At 39.0% G+C, this 13680-nt stretch overlaps 1 protein-coding gene across 2 annotated transcripts in view; it reads right to left on the bottom strand.

The window, feature by feature from the left end:
* The window catches only part of GABRB1 (gamma-aminobutyric acid type A receptor subunit beta1), a 377502-nt gene extending 364545 nt beyond the window's left edge, over positions 1-12957 (bottom strand). For both annotated transcript variants that reach the window (XR_003520832.2, XM_027599170.2), the window contains exons 1-3: positions 12655-12957; positions 12402-12493; positions 11907-11974 (exon numbers count right to left, since the gene is read on the bottom strand). Coding sequence is in view for 1 of the 2 variants with exons in the window: in XM_027599170.2 (XP_027454971.1) it covers positions 11907-11974; positions 12402-12493; positions 12655-12734 (240 nt within the window). In the remaining variant the exon portion in view is untranslated. The remainder of the gene's footprint in view (positions 1-11906; positions 11975-12401; positions 12494-12654) is intronic.
* Positions 12958-13680: the final 723 nt, after the last annotated feature.

Here is a 13680-nt window from a genome sequence, read left to right as displayed (position 1 = left end):
GGAATTCATGACAAGCTTTGGAGATAATGGTAAAATAATAAAAATACCAGCACTTAATATTTATATGGTAATTTACAATTTATACATCACATATACATAGCATGTATTTGTATGATTTATCTCTCTTGATTCTCACAGCTCTCTGAAATAGGTAGAGCAGGAATTATTATTTCTATTTTACATGGAACTGAGCATCAAAGGGCTTAAGTCATAAGATTTATGCTTGAGAGTATAAATTAGGATACAACATCATCCTGACATTTTAAAGTGATTTAAAATTTTTCAAATATAACTTGACAGAAGCACATTCAAGGGGAATGTACTTCAGGAGAAAAACCAAAATTATATACGCCAGATGGGGAGTGTCTGGACTTAAAAATTTGCCAGTATGCTGCCCACTAGGCACTGATTTTAACTATAAGATTCATTGTCTAAAAGTTATTAAAACTACAAGATATCATCTTATAATGAAAACCGTAAGATGGTATCGTCACCCTGCCCATCAGCGTGGATGGTACACCCCTGGAGAATGGAGGTGAGTTTGTTGAATTTATCTCTCGGTTACAAAATACTGGGCATTGCTGTCAGATCAAGCAAAATGCATTTTGAGTGCAGAGGATCAGCGTGGACAACACAAATGCTGTCTCAGCACACCTCAGCCACTTTTTCTAGCTGTTTTACATCGGCTCCCAAAGTCACGAAACTGCTGATTCTGGAAAAAAGTCTGAAATAACTCCTGTTTCTCTCTCTCTTTGTATCCTTTTCTAATTTTCGTCTCTTAAGCAAACCTGTTTTCTCACTCAACCATTTTTCACACTCTGGTATATGTACAGGAAGTAAAAACTAACATTGTTGTTTCTCTTGGGGTTATTTGCAATACAGCAGAATTAAAATTGAGGGTATCCTGATCAACTGATAGCATTTTAAGCTGGTGCCGCCTACCCACATGCCAAGAGAATCCCTATTTTGACTCAAAAACAAACCGCCGCTTAGTGAGATCAAACACTGTTGGAAAAGAATAATAGCAAATGCTTTGTCTGAGTTTGGGTTCACCTATCTCTATCCATTTTGCAGAACCAAAAGTACAAATCCTTTAAAATGTGGAAAAACTGCATGGTGACTATGCAAAAACATAGTTCATCAAGATATGCTTATGTTCTATTACAGTGATTTTGAACACAGTAGGGCAAGTGTCATCTGTGATATCCAACCTTCACAATTGCAGAGACCCTGGTTATAAAATCCCCTTCCAACTTCATGACAACACAGCTCATAGGGGCATCTCCCAAATTGGTATTAGCATAGGCGTGGGAGAGATGCACAAATAACCCACCAAGGCCTGAATATGATTTTTCAGTTTTGTCAATACTTTCTGCTCTCCAAATCTTTCAACCTGTCTTCCTCCTCTAATTTCTAACTTCAAAACTTCTAAAAATCAGTTCTCATCACACGAAGCCAACAGTTTTCAATTATATTGAATTCATAAATTGAATATATTCAATTACGTTGCAATTAAGCTTTCCAGTGAATCTTCTCCGTCTCAACTCAGCAGTCAGTTTGAACTGGGACTTTGTTCTCTCAGTTGTTTCTTTGGGGTGTGCTGAAGCATGCACACGTGTGTGTGTGTGTGTGTGTGTGTGTGTGTGTGTGTGTGTGTTTGAGGGGTGGGCAGAGACGTGGTGATGTCATTGGAAAGAATCTTTTATCAACATTTAATGTGGTAGTTGATTTAACATATTTAGTGGTTATGATAAATTGTGTGGATCTAGAAGTTTCAGACAAAAGTTGACATTTGAAAGGAAACTTATGTAGCAGCAAGGACACAATTATGGCAAAAATGACTGGATAGGTAGCTGGGTAGATTATAAACACATATATTAAATATATATATATTTCTGGATTGGACATATTTTTGACTTTATATTGTCAAATTTAATAAAGTTATTTGGTTATCTTTTAAAACCTAATTTATCTAATTCAAGACCTCTCCACTTTGGCTGAGGAACCCCTTTTCATATGTTACCTGTTAAATTTGATTTTCCTTCTTTTTAAATGCCATTCACTTTATAGTCATCAACCAAATCATTCTTTAACAATTTCTTAAATGTTTCCAGAAATATTGATAGTCCAGTGCCAGTTATGGAGATGACATTTTGAAAAATGAAAATCAGTTATTTTTTAAAGCTGATGAAAAGTTATGTGGGTGCATACACGTGTGTGTGTGTGTGTGTGTGTGTGTGCATGCATGTTGATATTTGTCATGAAATAATTTTGTGTCTGTGAAACGGACTGTGCCATGTGATAAACTTGTTTCTATAGAAATGGCTCCTGATTCATGATCAACATAAAAGAAAATTAGAGATGAAGGCATAAGGCAGACCTGACAGAGAAACTATTAATTTCTGAATTAATAAATTTAAATGCCATTTTTACTAACACTACTTTATGACCAGAAAAATTATTTGAAAATCCTAATAAGTGTTATTAAGTTCCTATAACATACTAGGAGCTACATAGAGAGCATAAAGAATATAATCCTGAACTTCCTGGAGCTTACATAGTACAGGCAGAAAAGACAAGGTCAATAAAAACCTCACATGGACTAAAAGATGATCATTATGTTATATTGGGTCTTTTGCCTTTTTGGAGCCCTGATTTGTTTACATGCCCTATATACTCTTTCTCCAGCATAATTCTCTCTATTGTGGCTACAGAAAAGGCTCCATAGAAGAAAGATGACTTCCTGTGGGCTTTAAAGGAGATCTAGATGCATTTGGGTGGGAGAGGGATTGCAAGTGGTAGGAGGGAGAAATGATGGCCTCTGACATGAGAAATATTCTAGGCACAGGTAAGATTTCAACTAAATGTCATTGAAATGTCTCTATGGAAACCACAAAGCTGTTCCTCTTGACTAGAGAATTGTATATCATTCCCTTGAAAATAATAGATCAGAAGAAAAGAAAAAAAGAAAAAAATATCTCCCCATGAGTCACAGAGGGTTAGAGTAGGCAGGGAACCTGAGCTTTCAACAAATCTATTCCCCCGCTTTCAGGAAGGATCCCAAATAACCCTCTCATTCAAGCAGGATTCATTTCTAGCAACTTCCCTGATTAATCCATTCAGCAACAAGAGCAAGGCATCTAGCCTCTAACTTTCCTGTTGTACCTGAAGCACCTTAACCCATACTCTTTTTAAGTGGAAGGAGGGATGGAGTAGCTGATTGCTATTAGCTACCTACGAACCCCCTTCTATTTGAGTCTATTTCTCTAGCTGTGTCTCTGCCTTTTTTTCTCTACACTAAATAATACAATATATGAATACAACTTTGCTTAAATAGCTATCCTCTTTCCAGAAGAACATTTGTGAGGGACAGAGCTCTGTTGAATTCTTGTTTAAAATCATCCCCACCAAGCCATTCAGATGTTTCAGTTCTTCAGCAAAGCTCCTGGGAGTCACTTTTTAATTTCCTGGCAGCTAAACATTTCTCAGGGCATGCTGCTGGCCTCACTTGTGCTCTGTTATACCCAGTCTCATGTCATCACCAAACACACTTTTTGCAAGAACTCACAGTGCTTTCACATGACTTCACATGGAAACACAATGTTCCAGAAGGACTCTGAATCATTTTAGGGACGTGGTAGAGAAGAGAGCAGATGCTGTGTAAGTGAGTTCGCCACACATCTTTTTTCCCCACCTATTTGGTTTTGTAAAGGCAACTAAAACAGTACAAAGATCACTTCCCTGGGGGAATTTGAGAAGTATATTCTACATCCTATCAGGGTCTAGGTCCTCCCAGAGAAAGAACAATATTGCTGGAGATTATAATTGACTGTGATCTATTCTGTCTTTGGCCAGCACCCATTCTGCGCATCTCTACCCGGCTCATTTCAGCCACCACATTTATGTGTTCCGGGATTTCTCCCTATAGAATTTGCTTTATATGTGAACAGAATTAGAAGACTCACCAAAGAACTAGTCTTTTCCAGGATAGTCCCAATCTTCAATATTCTCCCCCCAATGTCCTCATAAGTACCTTATAATAACAGGCTCTGACATTTTTTTTTTAATTCTGAAAACATACCCACTTCAGTGATGAACAAGATGGTTGGGGCTTCTTTTCCTGTGTTCCACCCCTGGGCAGATGGTGCCACATGAGCCTATCACTCAACATGGAACTTTGTAGGACATCCTAGGATCATTTCCTCTCCAACCTCCATCATCTAACCAGTTACAAAATCCCTCTGATTTGCCTCTGTTTGATTATCTTTTCTTCTTCTTTACTTTCCATTCCTAAGGCCACTCTTCTTCTACTTTAGGTATTTATTGTCTCTCATCTGGACTTTGAAACACCCTCTTAGCTTCTTAACTAGGAATACTGCCCCCAATTTTAGCCTTCTCTGCTTTATCTTTCACATAACTTCCAGAATGATCTATCTGAAATGCAAAACATAGCGCCTGTTAAAACCTTTAGCAGGTTTTCTGTATTTCAGGATTAGTATTCCTTTCCTGAGCATACATATTCCAGCATCATTTCTTTCTGTGCGTGTTTGTGTCTTTTTAAAGCAAAAGTATAAAACATGTATAAGATTTTTGATAAATCAAGCAACTCAAAAGGGCATGTGAAGTACAGTAAGTATCCCTTCAGGTCATACCCCTAGTCCTAGTTCTACTTCCAAGGGACAACCATTCATTTCTTGTATATTCTTCCAGAAATGGTCAGTGCATATACAAATATATGTATTATATATATATATTATATATATATATATCTTTTTACACAAGTGAGTTCAATAACACTGTCCTACACCTTGCTTTTAGTATTGTCTTATATCGTGACAATCTGCCCTGTGTTAAGTTCTCATAAGAGTGAATCACCTGTGGTTCCTGGAACACTCCATGTTATTTTCAGGCACACCTGCCAATGCTTATGCCCTTCTTTTTGCTTGTGAGTTTCTTCTTTTCATTTGCAGCCTATACATGGTACAAACTACTATTCCTCTTTAGGATTCATCTCAAGGATTAACCCTTCACCATGCCTTAGAAACCACTCTTCCGGGCTCACATAGAATCCTGGACATACCTGTCTCTATCATAGCACCTTTAGCTAGTTAAAAGTGACTTTATGTGTACATTGTCTTGTATACTGTAAAATATCTGAAGGTATGTAGCAAAGCTTAGTCATATTTCCCTCCCTAGTGCCCATTTCAAAGCATGATTAAAAACAAGAATTGTTCTGTAAGTATGTGTTGAACCAAAATACCCCCAAAACAGGATAAATATAAATGTTTCCAAATCTTCCAAAGGGGAAAAAAATCTTCATTCCAGCAAATAAGATTTTAAATAATTTTTTTTTGAAAAGACTATAAACTCTACAAGGACAAAGACCAGTAGAGTAGCTGAATGAATGCTCTTGGGAAAATGCCCTTTAATCTTAAATATACAATATGATGACAAGTTTTACTGGGATTGAAAGAGGGGGAATATGTTAGGTACTTAATGGAGGGGTAGCAGAAAAAAAACTATTAGCAGAAAAACAATGAGGACTAATAAAGGTTCTAAAATGAGGTAACTGGGCTCACAAAAGAAAACCTACACATCTTTCATTCTTGTGGTCAGCGTTTTCTCTAAGTCATAACCACTGAGAGGAATTCATTGTAAACCCTTTCTTGAACATCTCTGTTCAGTGCTGAGTAATAGGTTGTTGTATGCCACAGACTATTAACTTCCTTCAATGGATAGTCAAGGGATTTCATGAAATGTACAATCTGCTGAAAACAAGCATTCTAAAATACAGAAACCTGGTCCTGGTATTAAAAAAAAAAAATAGGATTCAGTACTCTGAAAAAGTTCGTGGAGAAACTCTGTCCTAACATTTAATCACTATAAGCATATATCCATTTATCATCCTATTATCCTCAAGTATGGTAATGTCATTTGCATTATTAAAACTCAAGTCAGTTGGAAACACTACCATTGTTTTTCTTTTGAAATGTTTTACCTTCCTTGGTAATCACAAGATTTCACTCAAGTATGTTTTGAGGGTGCTATCAAGACTTTGGGGGCCTGCCAAAGCAAAAAGCATCAAACACTTACAGAATTGATACCAAGTAATGTCCAGCTGAGATGAACACCTTAGCTTTAAGGTGCTCCCAGACCACCTGATGGGAAGATTTTAAACGGGTTGGGTAAATCCTTTGGGATACCCAGATCCTGGAAAGTAATGGTTTCCTACTGTTTCACATTAAGTGTTGAAGAATGTATTAGTTTGGGAGAAATGATCCCAGTGTAAATACAGTGGACAGAATCAGATTGAAATATTTCCAGTTTGGTACTGGTTCCAATGTTCAATGTAATATACATGAGGGATGAGTCGACTCTCATTTTGAAGACCATTGATCCAATGTATCTTATTGCTGTCTGGGAATGTATTTAGAAAAAAATGGATGATGATGCCATGACCCATTAAAATGGTGATTCAATAGGCCCCGGATCACACACAATCATTGCTGCATTGTTCCCAGAAGACACCATAGTTTGCATTCAGTAGGAATTTAATAAATGCTTGCTGACTGACCTATCTAACGGGAGAATAAAATAGAATGAGATGGACACTAACAGGAGGATAAGATGGAGTGGAAGAATCTTGATTTTGGCAGAGTCCAAAATCTTTAAAGATCTGAGTTTATATCATAGAATATTTGAACTGAAAAGAAGTTTAGCAATAGTGTCATTTACTTCATTTTACAGAGGAGAAACTTGAGGCCCAGAGAAGTCAAATGACTCACTCAAGGTCCCAAAGCTAAATACTGGGAATATTTTTTTACTTGCCTGGCAGATGGGAGCCAGACCCTGGAGTCAGGTTGCTTGGTTTCAAATTATGGCTGCCATTTATTAGCTCTGTAACTTCTGAGCATGCTATTTAATCTAACCTTAGTTTCTCCATCTATAATGCAGGATAATAACCTGATATCCTTAAATCTAGGATTAAATGAGCTAGTATATAAAACACTTGATAAACATACCTCATACATAGGATTTGTTCAATAAATGTTACTATTTCTTTTCATTGTATTATACACTTTAATATCCAGTCTGGCCTTGTAATCCCAAGAACATGGGCTTTCAAATGTGAACTCAAACTTTAAAAAAAATCTGGGTAGGCTTGCTTTGTTGTGGCTTAGGGTACAAAAAGATCTTTTTTGTTATCTCCAAACAGAATGGCAAAGGGAAATTTTTCCTCTCTCAGCTTCTCAAGATGGTGTAATATTGTAACCCAGTACCTAAAAGTGAGACCTGGTTGATTACTCATGTAAGAAAAAAAAATGTATTTATATCTTTATTTAACTGCAGATATCTGTTCTTGCCTTTAAATGATACTGACCTGTTTGCTCTATTTGCAAAGGAATTTTATTATAACCTCAGAGAATTTCCTGACATCAACAAGAGTATGTTTAGGCTATTTTACAAAGCTATTGCAAGATCCTCAGTGGGGGAAAACAGTTTGCAATGTTCTCTATTCTGAAGCAGAAAAGTCATTGGTGTTCTGTAAAGCAGCAGGATAGTATTGTCAGAGTGATTGTGCTTGGAAATATTTTCATAGCCATCTTTTCAGGTTGGTTGACTCATAAGCATTGACTCAGGAGGACCGCTTATTAGTGAAGTCAAGCCTCAACATCCACGCTCTTGCCTTTGTCCTGTTGCTTATCATCAATTACTAAACTAATGTTCCCTTTGAGCACAGCTACCTGTTTCTCTAGAAATTAACTTAAAACTTAATTTGGAGCCTTGAAATAATAAAATTCTTAGAGAAATTTAAGAGGAAAAAAAGTTCATTTCTTCATAATGCAAGATCTTAGAATAATGTACTACAACCTTGCTGCTCCACACCAGCAACTGGCATCACTCAGGAGATGCAGAATGTAGACCCCATCCCAGATCTCTGATTCAAAATTTGCATTTTAACATTTTAAGATCTCAGAGTGATTCAAGGACACATTACAGACTGAGAAACACTGACTTAAAGAAATGGGCAGGGGGATTCTGAAAGTGGTTACTGTTTTGTGTCACCAAGACCAAGTAATTAGCCATAACTGCAGTATGTACCAGAATCCTCTGGAATCAAATAGTAAAATAACAGCAGTGGAATTTAACCACAGTGGATATTCGGTAAATTATATTTGTTTTTCTTTTAGGTATTATTTACACAATTGGCTCATTTTAGGCTTTTGTGGGTTTTTTTTTTAACTCTTTTTATTTTTCATTGCAGTGGGTAGAAGAGCATTCACTACTGCATCCACCCATGCATGAAGGAAGAAAGGAAACAATGAATGCATGGTAGTTATCTATTACTGGGAGTGGCTACTGGGGTTAGGATTCAATATATATAAAGTCTTCTGGGAGTGACCACTTGGACCATTCATTGCTCTTTAGGTCGGGGACAGAGAGTTTTTATGCTTGGGACTCCCACTTGATCATCAGAAGGCACCTCCTTAATAAGAAGACACAACTAGTTATTGGAATCTGAAATGCAAGAATTCAACCACTTGTTTGCAGGTAGTTAATACCATGCTTCCCCAGTCTTGTGCTCAAAGAGAAGACCTGCTTACTACTATCTGTGTTTTACTTGGTTTATATTAACAGATGTTAGTGGTTACTTTCAGGCAATTTATGGGGGCTGTTGTCTTCTTTTTGCCCCAGTTGCCTTCTGTTCAGCTTTCGTCTAGAGAGAGAGAGAGACAGTAGATATATAGCTTGGCAGGAACTAAGGGAAGGTTTGAAGGGCTTAATATAGCAATAAATGGAAATCACGGTAGCTTTTTTAAGATAATTGTTGAGAAAATAACAGTATATAATCACTATCACCTGCATAATATATCCCATAATGCCAGAGGAAAAATCCTTCCTAATTTAATCAATAATATTAATTCCTGAAAAGAAAAGTTTTGCTCCTAAGTATAGCTTTTCTGCATCAGAATTATTCCTCAGAGGAATATTGCTCAGAATTCACTGCTCAGAATCAACAATTCTTGATTATATAGGTTCTTGATTATAAAAGCTCTCTTTCATTTTCTTAATTTGGGAAAAACATTCTATATCCTGAAGAACATGAATCAGAAAATACTCGATGTTATGTGATGTTATGTTAGTCTTTAAAACAGATATGCTACAAACCAAAGTGGAATTATATTTTACTTAGGGTAGCATAAGAAAAGAAGAAAAATTAACAGAGCCTAGTTCTCAAACCCATTAATGTAATATACAATTATCATGTCATTTTTCCCAGCCATGGAATAGGTGGGTAATAATGGTAATGAATAAAAATATAAAAATGAACAGTGTTTTAGTAATGGATTTTAGTAGGAATTTTCTTTAGAATTATTTTTTATTATATTCCTTGTCCATTCTTATTTTTTTCAATTTTGGTAAAAATTTCCCTTTAAATAACCTCAAAATTTACTGCCTATCAGGGTACTAAAACATGCTTAATATAAAAATCAATGAGTCTTATTTCCCATTGATATTTCAGCCCTATTTATATTATCTAAAATTCAAAGCATATTGTAGACAATGCTCTTAACTAGGGCTAACTACTGAGGTTGTGTTGATAGCCCTCGATCTTGAAATTTTTCTTTGTTTCCATTTTTCTTGGGCTTATTTCCAATCTATTTATCTCAATGCTTTGTCATAGGTGAGGAAGATAAAACAGACCTTGGATCTCATTGGTAACTCTTATTAAAACAAGGAACAGTAAGTAAATCAAGGTTTATTATTTTTCACTGTTTAGTGGTTTCTATTTTCCCATCATGTTTCTAATACCACTGTGGAAAGGTAATTGGTATTTCAGTACAATACATTTTTCAAAGGCTTATCTGTTGGGGGAATAGTTTTTAAAAATCAAGTGCATATATCCATGGTGCAGTAAGTAAATAGGCTGTATTATTCCATCATTAGGAGCTCTTTCCAGTGGTACTGCAATTAAATTCAATCCTTTTTGTCTGGGCTATGTATGAATTCAGTTGAACAACTGGTTACACAGAGCTTTTTTGTTGTTATGGTGGTTGTTTTGGTTAATAGCAACTTCCCTATTCAATTCGGCTTCTCATTGTAACTCAGAAGTTGTTTGAAAATATAGTCAACAGAATTATGCATTTTTAAAAATTCTGAAAAGCATCGCACCGTATACAGAAAATGGACACTGGCAAACCACTGTTTGACTTTTGAGCTGTCTGAATCTTCTCCCATTTTATAAATGATCTATGTGGGTACTTACAAGGTGGCAAAATAAATGACTGAAAAGGAAAATATTATCATCATTTATCTATATGATACAGACTGCTTTTTAATTCATTATCTAATTTGTCCAGTTGCAGTGACATGGAGGAGGTATTATTTGTGTATGTGCACATGTTGTTACATTCCCCAGTGTTTGTAAGTAGTGGGTTTCGGGTTGCTTTGTGGTAGTGAGATGTATATGAACAGAATATTATAAATAAGTCAGTCTGTTAAAAATCTTTCTCAAGTCAGAAAATATTCACTGTGCATTCATTTTTTAAAAAATTATTTTTCTTTTCCCAATACAACCATCAGTGACATTATTTTAAATAAGCCACTTAAAGCAAGGAAAGTTACAGCTATAAAAGATACACATTTAATAGACTTTTTCTTCTAATCCTATTCAATAGATTATAAACATATTTATTTTTTTCCTGACATAACCGAAAAAAAGAAAGAATTCTTAAACCTTAGCGTGTTAAAATAAAACGGCACACTGGTAAGGAAATGAAATGAAATGACAATGACAATTCAGTAGCCTTTACAACTATAGAGTGACAAAATCCCAGAGGGTTTTAGTCTTTAAATTATTCGGGCTGTCTAAATGTCTGCTGCCACAATATTTTTTTTCGCAAATGGAATAAAAATGGCATTTTGCTCACGTAGATCTAGCTGTTCCCTGGGTGGTTGGTTCTAGAAAAGCAACAGGCTTTTCCCCCTGCCTTACAAGAAGCAACAGTTAGAAACTCTAACAACTAGAAAACTGCTACCCCACAGTGGTTGGAAACAGCCAAGAGAGAAGATGACAGCTACTGTGCAACAGCTTCAGAAAGGGAGAAGGAAAAAAGGAAATAAAAGAATGTTAACCTTTTGAAAGGGCTGCCTTATGTTACTACCGCACCCCACCCCCTCCGCCGTACCTTTAATTATCAGGCTTTTCTGGCATGCTTAGGTTTCTAGGGTAAAGCAAAGCAATAACTCCGACCCATTCTATTTCAACTTAAATTTGCAAGCTGCTAGAAGACAAATTCATCAACCCCCACATGGGAACAATACAAGCCTCCCCAGAAGCGGACTTGAGCACTTTCGTATTAGCCAGCATGAACTGTTGTCTCAGCCTGTTGCTCCCGCGACAAGGTGTGTTAGAGCCTGGAAAGAAGGAGGGCACACTCTGAAACCGTGTCTGTGTGCTCGGGCGCCTGGTGGCGGGACCTGGGCTGGCTCTCGGGTTCAGCGACCACTCCGGGTTAGGCGGCTACGGACCACGGTCCGGGGACCCTAGTGCAGGCCGCCCGGCCGCCGGCAGATGGTGCCCTCCGCATCGGAACACCAAAGGAAACCCGGCTAAAGTATCGCTCAGACTCCGCCCCACCCGATCCTCCCGCGCCTCAGTCACCGTCCTTCCGCAAATAGTGCCGAGCACGTTTCCTCTGGAACACTGCAGTAGCCTGTGTGTGTGTTGAAAATACAAACCAGGGGCAACGGCGGGGGGGAGGTGTTAGTGTGGGGAACACGCGGAATGGGACTCCCGGGGCCGGGGCGAAGTGACCGCCAATGAAACGCAGAGGGCGAGGGGACCCGTCCATTTCACATCTGCGTAAGCCCGGCCGCGGGCCCGTCGGGAGGCCACTCACCATGTTCACTTCGGAGACCATGTCTATGCTGGCGACATCGATCCGCATCCCTACGTCCACAGGGGGCCCTGCGGGAAGGTGGGACACATTATGGACATATCCCTAGAGTGACGACAGGATGGGGAGAGCCAGGGGGCTTCCCTGCGCTTACTACATTTTGAATGGGCTCCCTCCATCCCCCACTCCCCCTTGCAAGGGACAGCCTAGGAAAACAGGTGTGGGCACACGCGTGATGCAGTGACTATGCAGAGGGTGTGTCGGGCGGGGGGAAGGTCGGCTCTGCCTGGGGTTTCATCCACCTGCGACTGAGGGTCCGGGGTGTGTGTGTGTGTGTGTGTGTGTGTGTGTGTGTGTGTGTGTGTGTCCAGGGCGTAGGGCGTAGCGCACACTTGCGGAAATGACATGCCTTTTTTTTTTTTTTTTGACATTTATCTTTGACAGGAAAGGAGAATTAGATATGTATGGGTTACAGGTTGAAAAAAGATGAAGCATTACCTCCAAAGTCCGGCCGCAAGCGAATGTCATATCCTTTGAGCAATCTGTCCACTGTCTCTTTCACGTATGACATGTTGCTGGGCTCATTGGCGCTGAGGGGAAGAAGTAGGGACCGTATTCAAAATGAACACAAACTGCGAGCAGACATAAATATAGACAAGCACACCTTACCCCCAAATAACAAGCTACATGATCCAGCAAGCATGTAAAAAAAACACCAAGAAAAAAGAGACGTTCAACAACTGCAGCTCACCTGTGTGCACAACAGACCATGGCAATCATCACAGGGAAAGAGAGAAGCCCCAAACTCTCTCGATTTTGTACTGTCCACATTACTAACTCTGATTAAAGAATTGTCTTTCCTGCGAGGATTCAAGGAATGCAACTTAGTCGGCGGCAGGGCAGTAATTCCCGAATGGACCTGCGCATGCGCAGAGGGTGCTCACTACCAAAAGACACCTTGTGCCTTGCAAACAATATTCCTAGTGGAACAGGCAACAGATTTCATTCCTTTAAAGTTCCTGTTTGTAGTGTTCCACGTCCTCTGAGTAGTCGGAGATATCCTGCTCTTTCCTTGCTCGGGATCCTGTATGCATTTGCATACTGAGATTTCTTTGGGCATTAGAGGTTGCTATGTCCATTTCCTCTCTGTCCTCAACCTTTTTTTTTTTTTTTTTTTTTTTACTCAACTCCCAGGGATCTGGCTAAGGCTGCCTGTGATTGGCATCCTCCGTTGGCAGTCACGGTGGTCCTAGAACTGAGAGTGTGGAGGCGGGGCGGCTCTCTGGTCTCCAGGGTGTGCCGGTGTTCGTGTGATGGGGGGATGCGGTGGGGGGGGGGAGTGAATGGAGAAGGAGAGCTAGAGAAGAAGGGAAGAGGCAGAGGAAATTCAGCACGTATTTGAGGACCCCAAGAATCAGGTCCCTTAGGAAGCATCCTAGGACATCTGCCTTAGTGTAGTCCTTCTCTGTGGGAGGGGGAGGAGGAGAGGCGAGCCAACTTTTTCACTCGCTCCCCCACTTTTCTTCCCTCCCCCTCTCTTGTCTCTCCAGGCACGAGATTTAAGGGAAACAAGTGATGAAGCAGCATCTCTGGGCAGGCAACCCTTTTTCTAGTGCCATCTGCCGCAAGTCCCACTTTTTTCTAGGTTCTGGTAAGGAAAACCTCTTTCTTAAAATTGCCCATGTATGAACTCGCATTAGTAGCCCGGAACAGAACCGTGAAACACCCGGAGTGTCTAATCTCTGTTCACAGATAGGCTGGGGTTCTGTAGGAGCAA

Source organism: Zalophus californianus, chromosome 2, assembly GCF_009762305.2.
Source record: "Zalophus californianus isolate mZalCal1 chromosome 2, mZalCal1.pri.v2, whole genome shotgun sequence".
In the NCBI taxonomy this organism is placed as follows: domain Eukaryota; kingdom Metazoa; phylum Chordata; class Mammalia; order Carnivora; family Otariidae; genus Zalophus; species Zalophus californianus.
The sequence above is the reverse complement of the archived record's forward strand: the minus strand, read 5'-3'. Positions and strand labels throughout refer to the sequence as shown.